This window comes from Propithecus coquereli, unplaced genomic scaffold (genome assembly GCF_000956105.1).
Source record: "Propithecus coquereli isolate 6110/MARCELLA unplaced genomic scaffold, Pcoq_1.0 Scaffold26, whole genome shotgun sequence".
Taxonomy (NCBI): Eukaryota; Metazoa; Chordata; class Mammalia; order Primates; family Indriidae; genus Propithecus; species Propithecus coquereli.
The window spans coordinates 5,887,779-5,908,404 of NW_012148174.1; the positions used below are offsets into that span (position 1 = coordinate 5,887,779).

General features: G+C 40.1%; 1 protein-coding gene across 1 annotated transcript in view; it reads left to right on the top strand.

Annotated features, from left to right (window-relative positions):
• HERC5 (HECT and RLD domain containing E3 ubiquitin protein ligase 5) overlaps positions 1-19,431 on the top strand; it is a 45,294-nt gene extending 25,863 nt beyond the window's left edge. Inside the window, exons 15-24 of the mRNA XM_012647157.1 lie at positions 2,114-2,233; positions 3,159-3,260; positions 5,123-5,299; positions 7,525-7,668; positions 8,251-8,417; positions 13,481-13,547; positions 14,464-14,534; positions 17,379-17,562; positions 17,647-17,749; positions 19,226-19,431. Coding sequence (XP_012502611.1) covers positions 2,114-2,233; positions 3,159-3,260; positions 5,123-5,299; positions 7,525-7,668; positions 8,251-8,417; positions 13,481-13,547; positions 14,464-14,534; positions 17,379-17,562; positions 17,647-17,749; positions 19,226-19,431 — 1,341 coding nt within the window. The remainder of the gene's footprint in view (positions 1-2,113; positions 2,234-3,158; positions 3,261-5,122; positions 5,300-7,524; positions 7,669-8,250; positions 8,418-13,480; positions 13,548-14,463; positions 14,535-17,378; positions 17,563-17,646; positions 17,750-19,225) is intronic.
• The last annotated feature ends 1,195 nt before the right edge of the window (positions 19,432-20,626 follow it).

A 20,626-nucleotide genomic window follows, 5' to 3' on the forward strand; every position in this document is an offset into this window, starting at 1 on the left:
TGCTCAGGCTGGTCTCGAACTCCTGAGCTCAAACGATCCGCCCGCCTCGGCCTCCCAGAGAGCTAGGATTACAGGCGTGAGCCACCGTGCCCGGCCTTTTCAATGGTTTTTGTCTGCTATTAATATTACCTTTTAAGTTTTAATTTCAAGTATTAATGTTTTTCATTTCCAGGTGTTCTGATTGGTTCTTTAAATTTATTTTCTTGTTCATTATTTATAATTTCTTTATCTTTTTTTCAAATTTTCCTTTTATTTATTTAAATATATGTGCCTTATAACTGGTATTTGAAGTCTTCGCAGGTCAGTTTCTGCTGAATCTTCCTCTAGTGCCTTTATTATGGTATGTTTTGTGATTTGTGTATGTGTGCAAGCTGCCTATTTTCCTTGGAACTTTATCTTTTGGAATTATTTGAGGGCTGGGTTTCTTCAGGGAGAATTTTCTTCTGCCAGAGTCCTGGAGATATCACCAGCAGGGTACTACTTTATTTATTTATTTATTTATTTTGAGACAGAGTCTGGCTCTGTTGCCCTGGCTAGAGTCCCATGGCTTCAGCCTAGCTCACAGCAACCTCAAACTCCTGGGCTCAAATGATCTTCCTGCCTCAGCCTCCCGAGCAGCTGGGACTACAGGCACGCGCCACCATGCCCGGCTAATTTTTTCTGTATATATATTTTTAGTTGTCCAGATAATTTCTTTCTACTTTTAGGAGAGACGGGGTCTCACTCTTGCTCAGGATGGTCTCGAACTCCTGACCTTGAGCGATCCACCTGCCTCGGCCTCCCAGAGTGCTAGGATTACAGGCGTGAGCCACCGCACCCGGCCCAGGGTACTACTTTAAATTTTTGGTTTGAAGCTTTTAAAATGTGCAGACTTGAGGGAGAGCTCTTCTGTAATGACACATCCTGTGGGGGATATTTTTTGCCCCAACTTAGCACCATTTTAACTTGCAACAGTTTGCTTTATGGTCCTGGGATGGAGGTGGAGGTAGATTAATACAGGGGTGAAGGAAAGAGCTTGTTCATTTCTAGTTCACTCTCATCCTGATGGTTTAGCCCTTTTGGGTCTCAGATTTACAGGGGTAGGTTCTCCTATTGATTCCCTAATTTGAATAGTCAGGCTTTATTCTTTTCCCAAAGCCCCAACCACTGAAAACTGAAGTTCACCAGGTTTGACAAATGCTCTTAAGGCAAATACCACCTTCACTTAGTGTTTGAGATTATTCATATCTACCTAAAAAATCACTAATGTTTTTAAAATGTTTGTTACAGTTTTTCCTGTATTTTCTAGTTCTTTTCAGTGGATCAGGGTACCTAATCTATCATATTGCTAAAGAAAAGCCTGCTATACTGTTGAAAAACAAAAAAAGCTACTATTGAGGATAGTGGCTATCTTCAACTATTTTTGAAAGTTTGTACAAAAGGGAAAGGTTAATCAAAAAAATAATTTGAGTTTTGAAAAATTGAGAAATTTATTTAAAAGCTCAGGGAATGTGTATTCTAACAAGCTTTTGCCACTTGCAAAGACTATCGTGGGAAATACTGAAGCAGCAACAAAAGGAATCCTCAAGGGACCCTGCTTTGCCCTTTGACTCTAACTGGTGACATCAGAATATTTCATGTCAAACCCCCCATCTGAGAAGAGGGCCACAAGGAGCCATGAGAATGAAGTATCCCCTTTCTGCATGAGTTTATCATTCTGTCATCAGTCTTTACTATTAAATCTTAGATATTCTTTATGTCCATGAAAATTTGAGCCTTTGGCAATGGAGGAATTGGATAGAATTTTATTCTGGTCATCAAAAAGAGTGTTTAATTTACAATTTAAGCTGATAAAATCTAATTAACAGCCATTAAGCAAAATTATTTTTAAATATAAAACTTTTTCACAAGTCATGTTTTGTTTTATTTTCTTCTGCTATTGGTAGATAAGTAGGTCTTAGATTTATTTTGCAAACAAGATCTATCTACCTTTTCATTAAGAAGGCTAAAAGCAGTGTCAGCTTGATTTCAATGACTCTATTTTCTTAGACGCCAGTCATAAGTCGTATTTTACCTAAGGTAAACCAGACTAGATGTCAACTGCCTGAATCTCACAAATCATATTTTATTTAAGGTAAACCAGAGTAAAATATTTTTGCCTGAAAATATTTTTGAAGTAGACGAACTCTCGCACTACCTCAATTTTTATGAAGAAGCAAGAAGGAGGTCCTCTTGGAAAATGAGCCTGGTAGGTGTGGCCATGTTTAAAGGGGGCAATTTATAATCAGTGAGTTACTACAGGCATTTCTGCTATAACATTCGACATGAGTTTCTGAAAAACCTCGTGTCTGCAAAATTGCGCAATAGGAATAGCAGGGCTTATGGGAAAAGTAAGACTTCTCAAAATCTGTGCAGTTTTACAGCCAGAGCGCTAGCAGAAAAATGATTGATACCTTGGGAGATAACTTGGATCAACCAGGCAGGCAGCTCATGGACAGTGCTATGCGAATGTGAAAAATGCACAAAAAGAAAAGGGCAGAAATCTATCCATGCTCTAATTAGAGAGGACTGAGACAGCGCAGGTGGAAGCGGAGCTCCATATAAGGCAGTGCACCTCACCGGGAGCCAAGAGCCAAGAGCCGGCAGTAAAGGGCTGCAGCTTTGGGGAGGGTGTCTTGGATACAGGGATTCCCATTTTAGTTTCTGAAAATACAGTGGAAGGGCCCCTGCTGCCAGGACAGCAGCTGACCTGGGGTGTTTTTCCTTTCTCTGAAGGTTATAATTCTACACCTTCTAGCACTTGGACCCTTGCCCAGCAAAAATCATGTATGAGCTAACCAGCTATCCACGTTCTGTCATTCCTCTGTTTACCAAATGCATCTGAGCTAATTCACATCGCGGAAACTCGGGTGGCAGCAGAGCAGACTCTTTGGGAAAGTGTCCAAAGTTTGTATTAATTGCTAAATTAAATGGGCGTTGAAGATTCTAGGTTTATATACCTTTCATTGATACATATAAAACACATTTTCTACTACTAGTACTACTGAGCAGCAGTTTGGATTGCTTTACCTAGAAGTACTAACACCTCATACCACCGGCAATGTAAGGCTATGAGGTAAGGTGTAAGATTTCTCTGTCATTTCTTTTATCAGAATTATTGTCATTTCCATTTTTAGGAGCCTTCAGACGTACAGTGTTGTGTCGTATTCAGTCAGTTTCCATTTATCTTTAATGCTCTGGCAAAAACTAAACTACTATATTCAGACTCATTTATAAAAAAGGTATGTATGCCTATTTCTTTGTCTTCATTAGCATAAAGCACATGATGAGTACCATGTTAAGCATGTGATATTTTTGGGGTGATAAGGGGGCCGTCCACTGGTGAAACCAATGGTCAAGGCATTCAAGGAAAAAGGCAAGGTGGATTGTCATGATTTGGGTTGGCTTGGGCTTAAGACATATTAGGGCCTGGGTAGCGAAGGACAGAGCTTGGGCAACTGATGTAGTTGTTGGGTTTTTACTTGATGTTGGCAGCAGCTGCCCTTGGTCTTCTGAGTAGTGCTCAAGGAGGTATAACGAACTTGGGCTTGATGAGGACTAGCACCAGTATTTAAGTAGGTACAATCTCATGAAAAGATATGGCAGCAAGAATGGAGGTAGCAGAGGATTCTTGAAGTTAGGACCCTGATAAATGGCTGGTACTCTGCGATGGTACCATAATAAAGGTTTGTAAAAAGTCCCCTTTTTTCAACTTACAGTACTGTCACCAGCTGAGGTGGTTGTGTTTATTGATATATCCAGCAAAGTGGTTTTGAACTTAAAATTGGGCAATTGAAAATATCCAGGGAAATATCTGAGATAATCCCTGCCTCACTGTATTTTTATAAGGATTAAATTTGTTAATATAGGTAAAGCATTTAAAACAGTGCCTTACACAAAGTACCCAGAGGCGTTAGGTATTATTATCACTTTTACATATGCAGACATATATATATATGTAGGCATAATATTCAAATATATGTTCTTAAAGTAGATACTTTCACAAAATGCATTTACATTAATAAAACAAAATAGGAAATTAATTATTATGAGTTCTAAGCATGACCATTAATGAAATATTTAACAAAGAAAATTAAAAGAAGAAAGATATAAGAACTTTGTTTTGCTTCAACTCTTATAACCTATTCTCTCTTAATTTTAAACAAGCTTCCAGTGATAATTTTATGGAACTGGTACGTGATTGCTCCCGCTTCTGCTGAGAACCACAGACTTTAATGACCTCAGATTGCCATTTGGTTTCAGAATGAACATTCTCTCTCTCGGCTCTCTCTCTCTCATCTAGGTTTTCCTCCTAGAAGACACTATCTTTGAGAGGTCTGTCATAACCTGGATTTTTCCTACAGCCTACTTCCTCTCTAAACATCTGAACTTCTCTTCTGAATGATACTACTGTGCCCCAGTGCGCTGTTTTAGTGGATGCTAATACATCTTTTAGCCTATTAATGATAGCTAGCTTTGGTAACTTAAGCATTAATAATTGTGTTTTTATGGGATAAAGTGGTCCAACGAGACCTGCAGTTGGTCACGTACTTGCTAATCCAGGTTGGCTCCCCGAAGTCTTTCATTCTTATTTTATTGATTGATAGATTGATTGATTGACAGAGTCTCACTCTGTCCCCCAGGCTAGAGTGCAGTGGTGTCATCATAGCTCACTGCAGCCTCAAACTCCTGGGCTCAGGCGATCCTCCTGCCTCAGCCTCCCAAGTAGCTGGGATTACAGGCGCACGCCACCACGCCTGGCTAATTTTTTGTATTTTTGGTAGAGACAGGGTCTTGTTCTTGCTCAGGCTGATCTTGAACTCCTGAGTTCAAGTGATCCTCCTGCCTCGGCCTCCCAGAGTGCTGGGATTATGGGCGTGAGCCACCGCACCCGGCCCCAAAGTCTTTCATTCTTCAGTCCCGCATTTCTTCTGCTCACTGAGAGCGAATACTGGCTATACGGTTTGTCTCCAGTGGTGTGTATAAGGCTCTTTTTGTAAATGTGATAATACACTTACAAACAGAACCAGTTTATTTCACTTTATAAATGTGTACTTAGAGAGGGCCAATGGTAAAATGAAGTAAAACATTTCTGTTTTCCTAGGAGAAAAGAATTATAGCTTATTTGAAGTTGACAGAAATTATAGAACAGAGAGGATCCGAAATCATCCCTTTTTTGCGGCCTACTTTTACTATGACAGTCAGGAGGAGTCACTTGGTTGAGGATGTTTTGGATCAGCTAAGTCAGTCTGAGAACGAAGACCTGAGGAAGGAGTTCTGGGTAAAGTATCATTCTCATTGAATATTTCTGCTGCTGAGAGAAGAAAAACATACAAGAATGTAACGAAGAGTCTCTTAGAGGGGAAATTGTCTCCCTTTGCCACAGAGGTTGTCTGTTTGGGGCTTTCCCTGATTCCCTAGTTACCTTTGGGTTGCAGGTGGTGGCTGTGGGTGCTCTGTACATTTGGGCTAAGGAGCAGCAGGCAGAATGGTTGCTCTCCCCTCACCCTGCTCAGGTGGAGTCCAGTATTGGCCCTAAGAAGTCCAGTGTGACCTTGTCTGACTGGCTGCCACACCTTAGGGGTTTCAGTGGGATGGGCTTGGCACAGAAGAGAATTAACAATTTGTTTCTGCTCTCATGCAGTAACCTAAATTTGTTTTGTGGAAGAGAGAATTTTCTCTTTAATGACTATAGTTATTTGGGGTATAATTGTAGATCTACCCATGTTCAGAACATTCACAAATGGGTTTGGGTTTAGTTAGTGTATAACCGGTCTTACTAGTACATATTTGACTATTTAACACAGAATAATAACGACTAGTAGATCTATTGAGTACTTTCCTTGTGCCAAGAACTGCTCTAAGTACTTTCTGCTTACTTATTTAACCCTTTCAACATTATGTGGTAGGTTCTGTTTTCCCCTCACTTTACAGATGGGGAAACTGAGGTACAGAACTGTTAGGTAACATATCCAAGAGTAACCCAACTGATAAGTGTCAGAGCCAGGACTTGGGCCCAGTCATCAGCCATGAGACTTTCCAGTTAATCAAGATAAATAAAAATTGGCCTGATAATATTTAGTAAATATTTTTGATAGTTATTTTAGTTCCACTTTTATATATCATTCACCCTGTTTTTCAGTTCAGGTAACATTCGGTAAGCATTTACCATTTTCCAGACTCTGCATGAGGTATTTTACCTGTGTCACCCCTGCAGTCTTTCTGATACTCTCGTGGGAAGACTGAGGCTTTGTGAGATCGGGCAGCTCGCCCAGTGTAAGGCGAAGGGGAAGGGTTTGACACCTGGTCTTATTACAAAGATTTTAAATGTTTCACTAAGGTTTGAAATGTGCATCTCTGGGGAATAGAAGTGGCATCTATCCAAATGAAGAAGCCAGGAAGAGGAGCTTTAGGAGGGTGCTAGTGGAACACGTGGGTGGAAATGTTGAACAGGCCTCTGGAAACAAGTGTCCGTCAATCAGGAGAGAAAATCCAGTGGATCTGAAGGTTAGATGCCTACAAATGATACACAGAGTTTAAAGAGAAAATGAGCATCTAGGGCAAGAGCAGAGAGAAAGGACAGAAGTGCCAGGATACAACTGCAGGAAATTCTGGTTCTGGAAATTAAGCTGGCAGGAAAAAGAAAGAGGGAGAGAGAGAAACCTGAAGAGTTCTTTATAAAAGAAAGCAAGGGGGGGCAATAAAAAGGAAATGGTCAGGATGTAAAATGAGTTTTAACAAAATCAAGGAGATGGAATGTGAGAAAAAGTCTTTGGAACTGGGATTCACGGGTTCTTGAGCTTCCTCAAGGGAACCACTTAGAGAAATCGGATTGGAGGTTGGAGTACATCTCTGAGCTTCGGCAGCTAGAGTAGAAGGAGCCAGTGTTGTTTGTCTTGGAGACGACGTGTTGGGATTTGTTGTTTTCCTTTTAAGAATAAGGGAGACCTTAACACATTTGTCAACCAAAATGAAGGATTCTTAGAAGGAAAGGCGGGAGCAGAGGGCACAGCTGAAGCAGCAAAGATAGAGAGGGATGGGTGTGAGCAGTGGAGACGGGTCATCCTCAAGGAGCAGACCAAGTCAGCAGACACCTTATGTGTGCTCTGGCGTTTGAGTTTTCTGAAAAATCCTAATATTTATGATTTCTTTCTACTTACTTTGATATACTTAATGGACCTGATGTCTATAACAGGAAAGACAGTGGAGGTCAATTTAGTGGTAAGGACTTCAGGCTCTGGAGTTCGATAGACGTAGAATTAATCTGGGCTACTCCACCTAGGTGTTGTATAAGCTTGGGAAGGTTATTTAAATTCTCGAGGTCTTGTTACCCTCATAGAATTAATGGGGAGATTAGATATGATGATATGAGTAAGATGCTTACCACAGTGTCTGCCAAATCCTTGGGTCCATGATTAATGGGAGCTATTACTGTTAGTAAACGAGACCTCACACACAGCAGTATACAGCCCTGGAAGTGATGTGTCGTTTGCTCTGTTTCCTCAGGTTTCATTTCGTGGAGAAACTGAATTAGAGTTCGGAGGAGTCAGGAGAGAATTCTTCCATTGTGTGTTTCAAGAGATGACCGGGCCCGAATACGGGTTGTTCTCATATCCTGAAGAGTCTTCCTACATGTGGTTTCCTGCCACGGTTAAGTCCTCTTTTCTTTGCTTATGGTATTTTGCGACAGAAAAAGTATACCACATAACATAGAAAATTAAGTTGTCTAGACTGTTTCATATTAGGAGAGGAGTTATTGATATGATAATCTTCAATTCTAAGAAGGCGATTATTTTCTTTAAAATAGAGTCCCTTTTCCATTGGTCCCCATGTCTGTTCACACAGGAGAACTCAAGCAATATATTTTTTGGACCATTTATAGAATGTATGGATAAAAAAGAACCCTTTCTTAGGCACTCATTCTTTGTTTCTGTTCTATTTTCCTGATGAATTTGAAGACAAAGGCTATGGAAAGAAATTCTGAAAACTAGTTTATAAGGATTACTGAGCCTAATGTGTTTTTATTCTTGATATGCTTTTACTAACCAAAACTGTGGCAGGGATTTAAATTGATGTGACCAAATATAAATCCTAAATATGTTTAGCATGGGGTTTTTTAGTTTTAATTTGTAATTTGATTTTCTGAAAGAGGAAAAAAGTTTATTTAATATACATATTTTATAGTACTGATAAACACTCAGAAGACTTTAATATTTTTTTTTCTCTTTTCAGCCTAAATATGAGAAGAAGAGATATTTCTTCTTTGGGGTTCTGTGTGGGCTTTCCCTGTTCAGTTGCAATGTTGCCAATATCCCTTTCCCACTGGCGCTGTTTAAGAAACTTTTGGGCCAAATGCCATCATTGGAAGACTTAAAAGAACTCAGTCCTGTTTTGGGAAAGTAAGTCAACATAGTTCCTGGAAAAGGACCCTATCTAACATATATTTGAATAAATATTTAAACACAGATACCCCAATAGTATTTTCATATTCAGTAGTAGCATTTTAGGTACTTTAAACCAATTTTAACTTTGGCCAGAATTGTTGGACAATAGTTTTATTTTCTAAAATTAAGAAGAGTTGATTATTGCCATGACTAGTCCTTAATGCTTGCATTAATCTTTGAACTTTTTCTGTGTAGAAACAATTATGGACAGAGCCCAGGTTACGCCTTGGTGCAAAATCTGCTAGTAATGTTTATATTGAATATTGTTCCATGTCATCACCGTTAAAGTGAAAACTTGTTTCTAAGTTAAAAGACAAGCCACCACCTCACAAAAAATTGACAACATATATAATAGAAAGGGTTAATATCTCTGCTGTGTAGTGTTCTTATATATCCATAAGAAAAATTAACTAAGTATCCAAGAAGGCAAACCACAAAAGAAGCAGTAGAAATGGCTCATAAATAAAAAGATGCTCAATCTCAGTGCTCATAGAATGAACATTAAAATGAGAGGCTAATTTATGCTTCATATTGATAGTGGTTTGAAACGTTATTGCTATATAGTGTTAGCAAGGGTTTGAAAAAGGTTAACTTTAATATCAGGTATTATTAGTGGGAATATAAATTGGTGTTCCTTGTTAGAGAACAACATGGCAATACTTGCCAAAATCAAAATGTGTTTGCCTTTTTGCCCCAGCAATTCTGCTTCTAGACATTTCACTTTCAGAAATACATAACCATGCAAGGATTAGTGTATATTAATGTACATTGTAGTATAATTCATAATACGTAAAGACTACCTGAATGTCCTTCAATAAGGGAATTAAATATTTTTGGTATACTTATGCAATGGAATACTACAGAGATTTTTTTAAAGAATAAGAACAATGGTATGATCCTATGATTATTATCCCTGTTTTACAAATGAGGAAACTAAAACACAGAGAAGTTAGGTCACTTGCTCTAGGCCTCGTAGTTGGCAAAACCATGATTTGCACACAGTCTGGCTCCAGAGTCATAATTAATTATGACACTAAATATATTCATAAGACAAGGAAAAAAAGTATCAAAAGTACAAGATTTAGAAAGAAAGAAAATTTGTCATTATTTTTTATGGGAAACATTGAAGATGACCTAAATAAGGCTTATGTCTTAGAAGATTTAATAAACTTAATAACAATGCACATAAACTAAAAGAGCTCTAAATCTGTATCATTGTTTCTCAAACTTTTAGGTCTCGAGAGTCTCTTAAAAATTATTGAGAATTCCAAAGAGCTTTTACTTGCATTGGTTACATCTGTCAATATTTACAATATTAGAAATTAAAAGTGAGAAATGTTTTGGACACAGGAAAGTAGAAACACTCATTTGATTAGCTATCAGAGCATTCCACAATATCACATGCCCTTTTGAAAACTCGCCTCTGTACTCACGATAGAGTGTGAAAAAGGCAAATAATATCTTAGTAATATTATGAAAATAGTTTTGACTTCATGAACCCTCTGTAAATGCCCAGGGATTCCTAGGAATTGCTGGTCTGGGTCACACTTTGAGAACCACTGACCTGTGTATTCAATAAAACTCCAATTTTAATCCCAGGAGCCTTTTAATTAAACTTGACAGTCTGATTCTAAAATTTATATGGATGAGCAAAGGGCCACAAATAGCCAGAATAAAGATGGGGAAATAAAGGCAAATAAAGATGGGGAACTTGGCCTACCAGGTATCAAGAATTATTAGAAAGCTATATTAATTAGAACAGTGTGGTACTGGTGCAGGTTTTCCTATGCAGCAGAAGAGAGAGCTCAGAAACTGACTCATGTATATATGGAGCTTTTTAGAGATCACATATTAGATCGGTGGGAATAGGAATATTGTTCAGTAAATGGAGCTGGAAAAAAATTGTTAGCCATCTGGGGAAGAAAATGAAGAGCAGATTCTTGCTTTATGCCATACACAAAATCAGCTCCATGTGGGTGAAGGACTTAAATATTAAATGCAAAAATGATGAAAATAGAGAAGAATATCTTTCTCACCTTCAGGATTTCTTAAGTAAAACATTCAAAGTACCAGCATCAAAGAAAAGATTGATAAACTTAACTGCAATAATATTAAAGAACTTCTCTGTTCATCGGGAGGGGATAGAAAATGGGGAGAGAAGGTGCTACGTTCCGAATATCCTTTCCCAAAATTCATGTGTTGAAACCTAATCCCCAAAGCTATAATATTAAGCGATGGGGCCTTTAGGAGATGTTTAGGTCATAAGGGCAGAGCCCTCATGAGTGGGATTAGTGTCCTCATAAAAGAGGTCCGGGGCCCATGGGAGCTTGTTCTCCCCTTCCCCCATGACAGGATACAGAGAAGGTGCCATTTATGAGGAATGGGCACTCGCCAGACACTGAATCTGCTGGCACCTTGATCTTGAACTTCCCAGCCTCCAGGACTATGAACAGTACATTTCTATTGTTTACACATTAACCAGTTTAAGGTATTTTGTTATAGCAGACTAAATGGACTAAGAAATTGGTACCAAGAAGTGGGGTATTACTATAATGAATATTTAACACCTAAAAATGTGAAAGTGGCTTTGGAAGTGGGTAATGGGTGGAGGCTGGAAGAATTTGGAGGTACGTGCTAGATAAAGTCTACATTTCCCTAAAGGGCAATTCTGGTGAGAGGAGGTGAGCTGTAGAGAAAGCCTTGATCTTCTTAGAGATTACCTAAGTGGCTGTGATCAGAATGTTAATGGAAATGTGGGCAATAAAGGCCATTCTGATGAACTCTCAGATGGAAGTGAGGAACATGTTATCAGAAACTAGAGGAAAGGCTGTCCTTGTTATAGAGTGGCAAAGAACTTGGCTGAATTGTGTTTGTGTCCTAGTGCTTTGTAGAAAGCAGAACTCTTAAAGATGAAATAGGATACTTGGCGGAAGATACCTCTAAGCACGGTATTGAAGGAGCAGCATGGCTTCTCTTAACTGCTTAGAGTAAAATGTGAGAAGAGGAACATTTTAAAGATGGAATTTATAATCAAAAGGGAAGCAGGACTTAAAGATTTGGAAAATTATTAGTTTGGCCATGTTGTAAAGAATGAAAAATTGTATTTGAGAGAGAACACCAAGGATATGGCCAAATGACCCTTTGATAAAAAGATTAGTGTGGATGGGCAGAATCCTGATGCTCTTTATTAACACAAACAAAAGACCCCAAGGGCATTTGGAAGATCATCAAGGGCTGCCACTCTCATCATAGGTCCAGAGTGCCAAGGCCTGGGGGACAGAACTATGTCAAAAGAGGGGCCTTGGGTGCCCACAGGACCTTGGCACTTGATGCCAACCTGTCTCAAATCTCTGTTCCCCACATTCTGGCACAGCTCTCCTCAGCTGCCCCAGGTGTGGCTCCAGTGGGCCCAGGTGTGGTGTGGGCAGCCACTGATAGGGCACAAGTGGTAAACCTTGGCAGTGTCCAGGCAGTGCCATCTCTGCTGGCACACAGCACGCAAGCTGTGAGGGCGCGGCTGCTTCTACCTAGATTTCAAAAGATGCTCTGCTGAGCTGTGGGGTCCAGGCAGAGAACTGCCACAGGGTGGGAGCCAGTGCAGAGAGCCCCCACTAGGGCAATACCTAGTAGAGCTAGGGAGGCGGGGTCATGCCAGAGACCCCAGAACAGTAGAGCTGCCAGTGCGCAGCTCCAGCCTGGGAGAGCCGCAGGCACCCAGCTGCAATGTGTGAGAGCACTGGGTGGACTGAGCCAGCAAAGCCATGGGGTGGGGCTGCCCAGAGCTTTGGAGGCCCAGTGCCAACCCCAGTTTGTCCTGAAGATGAGACACTGAGTCAAAGATTTTTCTCAAGCTTTAAGATCTAATGTCACTTGCCCTATGGGTTTTGGACTTACTTGGAACCTATTCCCCCTTTCTTCTTCCCTATTTCTCACTTGTGGAATGGGAATGTCTATCCTGTGCCTGTCCTACCGTTGTATTTTAGAAGCACATAGCTTGTTTGATTCTGTAGGTTCACAACTAGAGAGCAATTTGCCTCCTTACCCTCAAAAAAACCACAATGAATAAAACATGGTCTATTATATCACTACACAGTAATAAAAAAAATCCAGTGGAAAAGGAAGTCAACTCAGATTCCACCTCACCCCAGAGGCCTTTTGCAATGACACGTATTGCTTTGGAAAGAGTTAAGTAAGCTCTTTCGAGCTCTGCCTGCACCGTTTCCATAGTTCTCTGGCTGCGCACACCTCGCTGTACTGTAGGCGACACTTTCATCAGCATATCTCACCCATTGGGCTCCGAGTTTATGGGTAGTGATGTCTTATTCTCAATTTTACATCCCCTTTGCCTGCCACATTGGGGCTGCTCAAGTGTTTGTTGAATAAATAAATGAGTGAATGGAGCGAACAATACCTGTCACTTTAAAAGTATGTATAAAGTACCATAGGACGACAGGATGGAAACATCAAAAACCTGGCTCCTGTCCATTTTGATGTAACCTCCATTCTCCCAGGTACCTTGAAACAATGAAGGTATCAAATTTCAGGTCTTTTTTAAGCTTGATAATATCAGGCCAAGAAGATCCTTTGACCTACCTGCTCCTCAGATTTCCTAAGTGATAACTGATATTTAACAGGAAACCTATTATTTGGTCTGTAAGTAAGTTCAAAAGCTTAAATAAAGGTAACCCCAGTTTGAATGCGTTTCAGTATCAGTAAACATGTTATTGGTGCTTTTCTAAATAGAAATCTATAATCAGTGGGTAAAGGAAACTGTGGTCAAAGGAACAGAGCTGCAAAGCGGGCAGGGAGCCTGCGGGGTTACAGACAAACTTCCTGCACCTCACACTTGCAGTTGAGGCCTGACTCTGTTCACACGGTCAGTACACAGAGAAATGGGTGCTGCGAACCGTACCGGACCCCCCACCTTCCGAATAGTTACGACTTGACCTTCATTTTAGATGGTGTGTCTAGTAATCTTGATTATTGCTCTTTCAAAAACAAAATTATCTGTTCTTTAGGAGTTTGCAAACGCTTCTGGATGATGAAGGTGATGACTTTGGAGAAGTATTTTACATCCATTTTAGTGTGAGTAACAATAAAACTAGATAACGGATCAGCTTTAATCTGATTAACGCTTTACATACTTAAACATGTCACGTTTTACTTTAAAAAAAAAAAAACAAAACTTCTGAATTAAACTAGTGAAAAAGGATTTTTTCCCCTCACGATGAGCCAGTGGCATCAGTTAGAGTTGTAACAACCAACCCTAAAACTTCGTGGCTTACAACAACAAACATGATTCGGCAGGTTTCTGGACTGGGCTGACGTGGCTGGGCTGGATGGTCTGCAGTGGCATCACCCACACACCTGGTCAGTGGAAGGCTGCTTGGTTTATAGGGTGTCAGCCAAAACAGCTTGTCTCTGTTCCCCACGATCTCTTATCCTCCAACAGGCCAGCTGAGGCTTCTGAAGCAAGACCGCAGTCTTTATTCTTCCAGTGGTGGTCTTAGGGTTACAAAGAGTAGGAAGAGACAACAGCCCCCCCGCCCCCCACAAGCTTCTGCTTCTGTCAGATCCTGTTGACTGAAGATTCGAGGGCTAAAGAGATAGAGTCTTCTCTTGATTTGGAGGTGTTGCAAAGTCATGTGGCAAAGGGCTGGGAAAACCAGGATGGGAGGAATTTATAGCCATTTTTTGCAGATTTACCACACTGGGTTTACACTGTCTAAAATGAATACTGAAATATGACAATTTTCCAATTAATTTGTTTAATATGACCAGTTGAGATAATTCAAGTTTTAAAAAGTACTCATTTTGCATTCTGCATGAAAGGATGGGAATTTTTTGTTTGTACATTTCTTGCTAGTTTTTATGACAAAAACGTACAGTTTTACAAATTCCTTAGGAAAAGAAGTATGCTCCAAAGTGCTTTTGTTGATGATAGATTGTTCAGAATTATATTGGAAAAATCTGAGTTCATTTGTGTCATTCGTGGTTATAGGTGCATTGGGACAGAAATGATGTAGACTTAATTCCTAATGGAAGTTGCATACCTGTCGACCAGACTAACAAGTAGGTATAAAGAAATGCAATATTTGCTTTGTATATACACTATATTTATTTTACTGGGATCTGAGAATTCCTTTTAGTTTGCGTAATTTTTCATTCCCATTAATCATTTTTCAATAAGGCAGAGAGGTTGGTGCGTGTTGTGTCCATGTGTAACATCATGGAGTTTTATTGTGGTAAGGCAGTGGTCCCCAGCCTTTTTGGCATCAGGGCCGGTTTCATGGAAGAAAATTTGTCCATGGACTGGGCTGGGAGGTGGGGGAATGACGAGCAGTGGGGAGCAGCTGTAAATACAAATGAAGCTTCACTTGCTCACCCGCCGCTCACCTCCTGCTGTGTAGCCCAGTTCCCAACAGGCCACAGACCTGTACCAGTCCTTGGTCCAGGGGTTGGGGACTGCAGTGGTAAGAAATGCAAATGGCTTTTACAGAGAGGCCTTCCTTTTTCCTACTGTCTAAAATTGTACCTTCTGTACGTCTTTATCTACTTACTCTGCTTTACTTTTTCTTTTTGTATCACCCATTTCCTACCTTTAGGATTTATTCGCTTATTTATTTCTCAGTGTTTCCCCCACTGTCCTGAAAGCTGCATGATGGCAGGGATTTGGTCTGTATTCTTCATCACCACTGTCTATCCAGTGCCTGGAGCAGTCTACAATGGTGCCAGGTACATAGCAGGCACATAGGATTTTTTGAGGAGGTAACTGTGGATTCTTGTCTTCCCAACATCTTACAGGATGCCTTGGAAAGCCGTAGAGTTTGGGATTATAGAATGCTCCCTTGATAGTTGGTCAAAGTGGCAAAGAGATCTCTAGTGAACATTCTGGCCTATGCCACATCTTTTTCTTTGATTTCTTAATCTTTGTTTTTTTTAAAAAAATGTTATATTGAAGTATAACATACATATAAAAATTGCACAAATCATAAATGTTCAGTTCAATGAATTTTACAAAGTGAGCAGACCTATGTAATTACCAACCAGATTAAGAAATAGAACATTTCCAGCTGTCTAGTTGTATATTATATGAATATAATCACAGTTTGTTTATCTATAGTATTATTGACAGATATAATAAGACTTGTTTCAAGTCTTGGGCTATTATGAATAATGCACTTATGAACATTCTTGTACATATTTTCGTTGCTTGTGTACAAGCATTTCTGTTGGTATATAACGGGGAGAAGAATTGCTAGGTGTCTTGTGGTTGCCCCATGTAAGGTGGGATCAATCCTCCTACCCAAAATTAGTTTGGTTGTTGATATTGAAGACACCATATGTATACTAGAGAGTACGAAAATATTTGTTACATAATGAGGCTTTCTGTAGAGAGCTGGGAAGGCACTCAAGCTGATCTGTTTGCCTTAAGTGAAGGAAGAAACAAGTGGCTTTAGTTTATGTGGTGGTTCAGGCGGGGAGCCAGGACGAGGGTTTCCAGGCAGTCCAGAGCTTAAATTCCCCACTGATGCCTAGGGAGGGAGCACATGGGCTTCCTACCCAGTTGCCCAGATGTGGGGGGAAAAGGGGGGAAAGGAGGAGTGGGACCTGAAAGCTGTCAGTAAGCAGACATCAAAAATGGAGGCAGACTTCCATCAGCAGGGTAGAGAGTTGTGGTGGGTATATAGTAGTATTTCATTATGGTTTTAATTTGCATTTCTCTGATGACTAATGCACCTTATATGTTTATTGGCCATTTGGATATCTTCTTTTTAGAAATACTTATTCTTCATCTTTAGTCTACTTTTCTATTGGGTTTTTTATCGGTTTATGGAGTTCTTTAGATACAAGTCATTTGTTGGGCATACGTACTGCAAATAACTTCTTACATACTGCGGCTTGCCTCACTCTTTTTTTTTTTTTTTTTTTTTGAGACAGAGTCTCACTGTTGCCTGGGCTAGAGTGAGTGCCGTGGCGTTAGCCTAGCTTACAGCAACCTCGAACTCCTGGGCTCAAGCGATCCTCCGGCCTCAGCCTCCTGAGTAGCTGGGACTACAGGCATGTGCCACCATGCCCGGCTAATTTTTTCTATATATTTTTAGTTGTCCAATTAATTTCTTTCTATTTTTAGTAGAGACGGGGTCTTGCTCTTCCTCAGGCTGGTCTCGAACTCATGAGCTCAAACAATCCACCCGCCTCGGCCTCGCAGAGAGCTAGGATTACAGGCGTGAGCCACTGCTCCCGGCCCTATTATGCTTTTTATATGTTGCTGTTTGCTAGTATTTTGTTTATGACTACTGCATCTATATTTGTAAAAGATACTGGTTAGTAATTTTCCTTTCTTATAATGTTAATACTGAGGTTATATTATGGAGGTTTGCTGGCCCCATAAACTAGTAAGGAATGTTTCTCTTTTTCTGTTCTCTGCAAGAGTCTATATAAGATTGGTGTTGCTTCTTTCAAAAATATTGAAAGAATTCCCATCGAAATCATTTAATTATGAGATTTTAAATTATAGATTAAATTTCTCACATTTACTATTTAACTCCTATTAAAGAAGAAACTTTACTATTTTTCTTCTTGTGTGACTAGTTGTGTGTTTCTGGGACTTTGTTTCATCTAAATTTTCATATTTATTACATAAAGTTGTAACATCCTTTATTAGCTTCTTAAAGTCTATGTTAATATATCTATAGCTGTGGTTCTTGATCAGGGGTGATTTTGGCCCCCAGGGGACATTTGGTGAGTTGCTATGAAGATTGAATTAGATAATCTATAATTGGCATCTAGAACAGTCCATGGCACATGATGAGCACTCAGTAACTGTTAGGTGTTCTAGCTTTTGTTTTTATCCCCCAGCCATTTTGTTCAGGGTATTGCAATAAGCGGAAATAATTTTTTGTTCTATTAAAGGAGAGACTATGTTTCTAAGTGCATCAATTACATCTTCAACACCTCTGTAGAAGACGCTTATGAAGAATTTGAGAGTGGATTTTATAAAGTAGGTGACAAGGAGATTATTAAATTTTTCCATCCTGAACAACTGAGGGACGTGGTTGTTGGAAATACAGATTATGACTGGGAAACATTTGAAAAGGTACATTGTCATCATAAAGGCTAAGCTGATTAAATTCAATTTTCCTTCCTATTTCCTGAATAATTTTTTTTGCCTTTTCTCTAGAATGCACAGTATGAACAAGACTACGACAGTTCACATCCCACCATAGTGATGTTTTGGAAGGCTTTACACAAATTGACTCTGGAGGAAAAGAAAAAATTCCTTGGTAAGGAATCAAGGAATAGATATCAAGGAATAGTGATCTTATATCTTTTTAATGGGACAACAATTTCATTAGTGATAGGGGCCATTTGCAACAAATCACAGCGTCAGAGCCCTTCCAGTCCAATTGAATGTCCTCTATGGCCCAACATCAAAAACCAAATGTTAATATAGGTGATATTTTCCCATGTGGTTTCATCCCTTCTTAATTGCTTTTAGAATTTTCTTCTTTTCTTTAAGCTAAATATTGAGTCTTCTTTCTCTAGTCCCTGTCATCATTCCTTTGGCCAGCCCGTGTGGGATTAACCAAGATATTTTATTTGGCTAATTTTTACTATTGTTCTATGACTATTATTAATACGAGATTTGCTGTTATTGTACACAAGCTATTTTACTTGTGTCTCTAAGTCTGTTTTACCTCACATTCCACGTTTTCATTTCAGTTTTATGCTTACCTGATGATTTTCCTGAGACTGGCTTAATAACTTTCATTTTCTTGTTCTGTTTCCTTACTTATTTTTGAGAAAAACTTATCTTCTTATTCTTACTTTTATGGATACCATGTATGTTAGAAGATATTCAGACTTGTGTGGAAGCCCAACCTACCCTTCCAGTCTTAACTCTTATAGGAAATCTTTGTTCCAGCCAAATGGGTCCATTGTCTGAACACTCCTGAGCCCACCTTGCTCCTTTCCACCTCCAGGCTTTCTCTGAAGCACTTCCCTTGCCTTGAGCTCACCCACCTCCTTGCTGCCTTTCTAAACCTTTCCCTCTTTAAAGGTCTGGCATAATTCCGAACTCTTGGAAGTCGCCTCAGTCATCCCAGCCTGGCTCGCCCTCCCTGCTCTGAAGCGCAGCAGTTAGTCAGGACGCACTTAACTCCATGACTCCTTCACTGGCTACTTATACCTCAAACATTTTCTCTTGCTGTTTGTCGCTTTCTTCACAAGACTCTGATATTCCCAATCAGACTTTAAGCTGCGTGAGGGCAGTAACTGTGTGTCAGACTTTGTCCTAATATAGTCCCCAGTGCACTTTCTAATGTAGGACTCTGTTCATGGGCCCATGATAAAGTTTTTTTTTTTGAAACAAAGTCTCACTCTTTTGCCCGGGCTAGAGTGAGTGCCGTGGCGTCAGCCTAGCTCACAGCAACCTCAAACTCCTGGGCTCAAGCGATCCTCCTACCTCAGCCTCCCGACTAGCTGGGACTACAGGCATGCGCCACCATGCCCGGCTAATTTTTTCTATATATTTTTAGTTGTCCAATTAATTTCTTTCTATTTTTAGTAGAGACGGGGTCTCGCTCTTGCTCAGGCTGGTTTCGAACTCCTGAGCCCGCCTCGGCCTCCCAGAGTGCTGGGATTACAGGCGTGAGCCACCCCGCCTGGCCCGATAAAGTTTTTTGAGTAAACAGATTTTCTCTCTGTAAAGAGATTTGGGTCTCTGTGTGAAACTGATCACCCCGTTTTCTTCTTTTTAGTGTTTCTTACAGGAACTGACAGAGTACAAATAAAAGGTTTAAAGAACATGAAGATAACTTTTCGCTGTCCTGAAAATTTGACCGAAAAAGATCCTATGAGAACATACACATGTACTAGTGTTCTCTGCCTCCCTAAATATTCTACAATGGAAAGAGTGGAAGAAGCACTCCAAGTAGCCATCAACAACAACAGAGGGTTTGGCTGACCTTACAGCATCTTATTTACCTCTTTTTGGAAATACTGTTAAAAACAAATTTAATAACTCAAAAATTAACATAAAAGTTGCATTCACTATTCACTGTGTTTATCTGCTCTTTTGGAATTGCTGTCATTGTATGTGAGATGTATGAGCTATGATATAGATTAGGCTGTGTCTCTAACACAAATACTAGATATTTGCATGAATTAGCCTGAAAGGAGACTCTTTAGCATAGGAATATTTTTTAAAAGACTGCAATTTTCCACCTAAATCTGTTCTTTTTAAATTACCCAGGATAAGATATTCTGTTATAGCAGCACAAAATGGACTAAGACAGACTTGTAGCATATCCATAATATAAAGAAGTCTCAAAACTCAGTAATAAGGAAACATGACAGGGTGCAGTGGCTCACTCCTATAATCCCGACACTTTGGGAGGCTGAGATAGGATCCCTTGAGCCCAAGTGTTTGAGGTTGCAGTGAGCTATAATGACATCACTGCACTCTAGCCCGGGCAACAGAAGTAATACCCTGTCTCAAAAAAAAAAAAGTAAACACAACACAATTTTTCTTGGCTTCTTTTCCATTGCCTTTGCATCCTTCGCCTACGCTCCCCTGACTCGTCTAGTCCGTGCCTTCGGTTACTGCATCCATGCCAATGGTACCCGGAGCTGTCTGCCTCTGACCTGCAGTGATTCCTGTGTTCCGGCGCCACAGCCATTTTTCCCTGTAGTCCACGTCTCTACCTGCAAGCCCCATGGCTCTTTCATCGCAACACGTTCGAGAAGAAAATTGCCACTTTTCATTCCCACGGTGTTTTCCTACATTGCACAGCTTCAAGTTGTACCACCAGTGACTTCAGACGGAAGCCTGCAAATCCTCCTCCATTCCTCCCTCTTTACCCTCCACATTCAAGTCAAGTCCTCATAATTCTAGTTTTCCTATCTCGCTAACCCCACTGCCAGTGCCCTACGTGCAAGCTCTCAGCATCGCCTGTCTCACCACTTCTGTAGCCTCTTCGTTGGTCTCCTCGTACCTAGACCAACACCGTCCAATAGAACTTTCTGTGAGGCAGGAAAGCTATGTCTGCCCTGTTCAGGAAGGTGGACCCCTGCTGTAGAGAAGGTTTAGTCTTTGAAGAATTTTGAAGAGTGAAAACTTTCATTGGCAACAGTGAAAAAACAGTCTAGAGCTGTGCTGT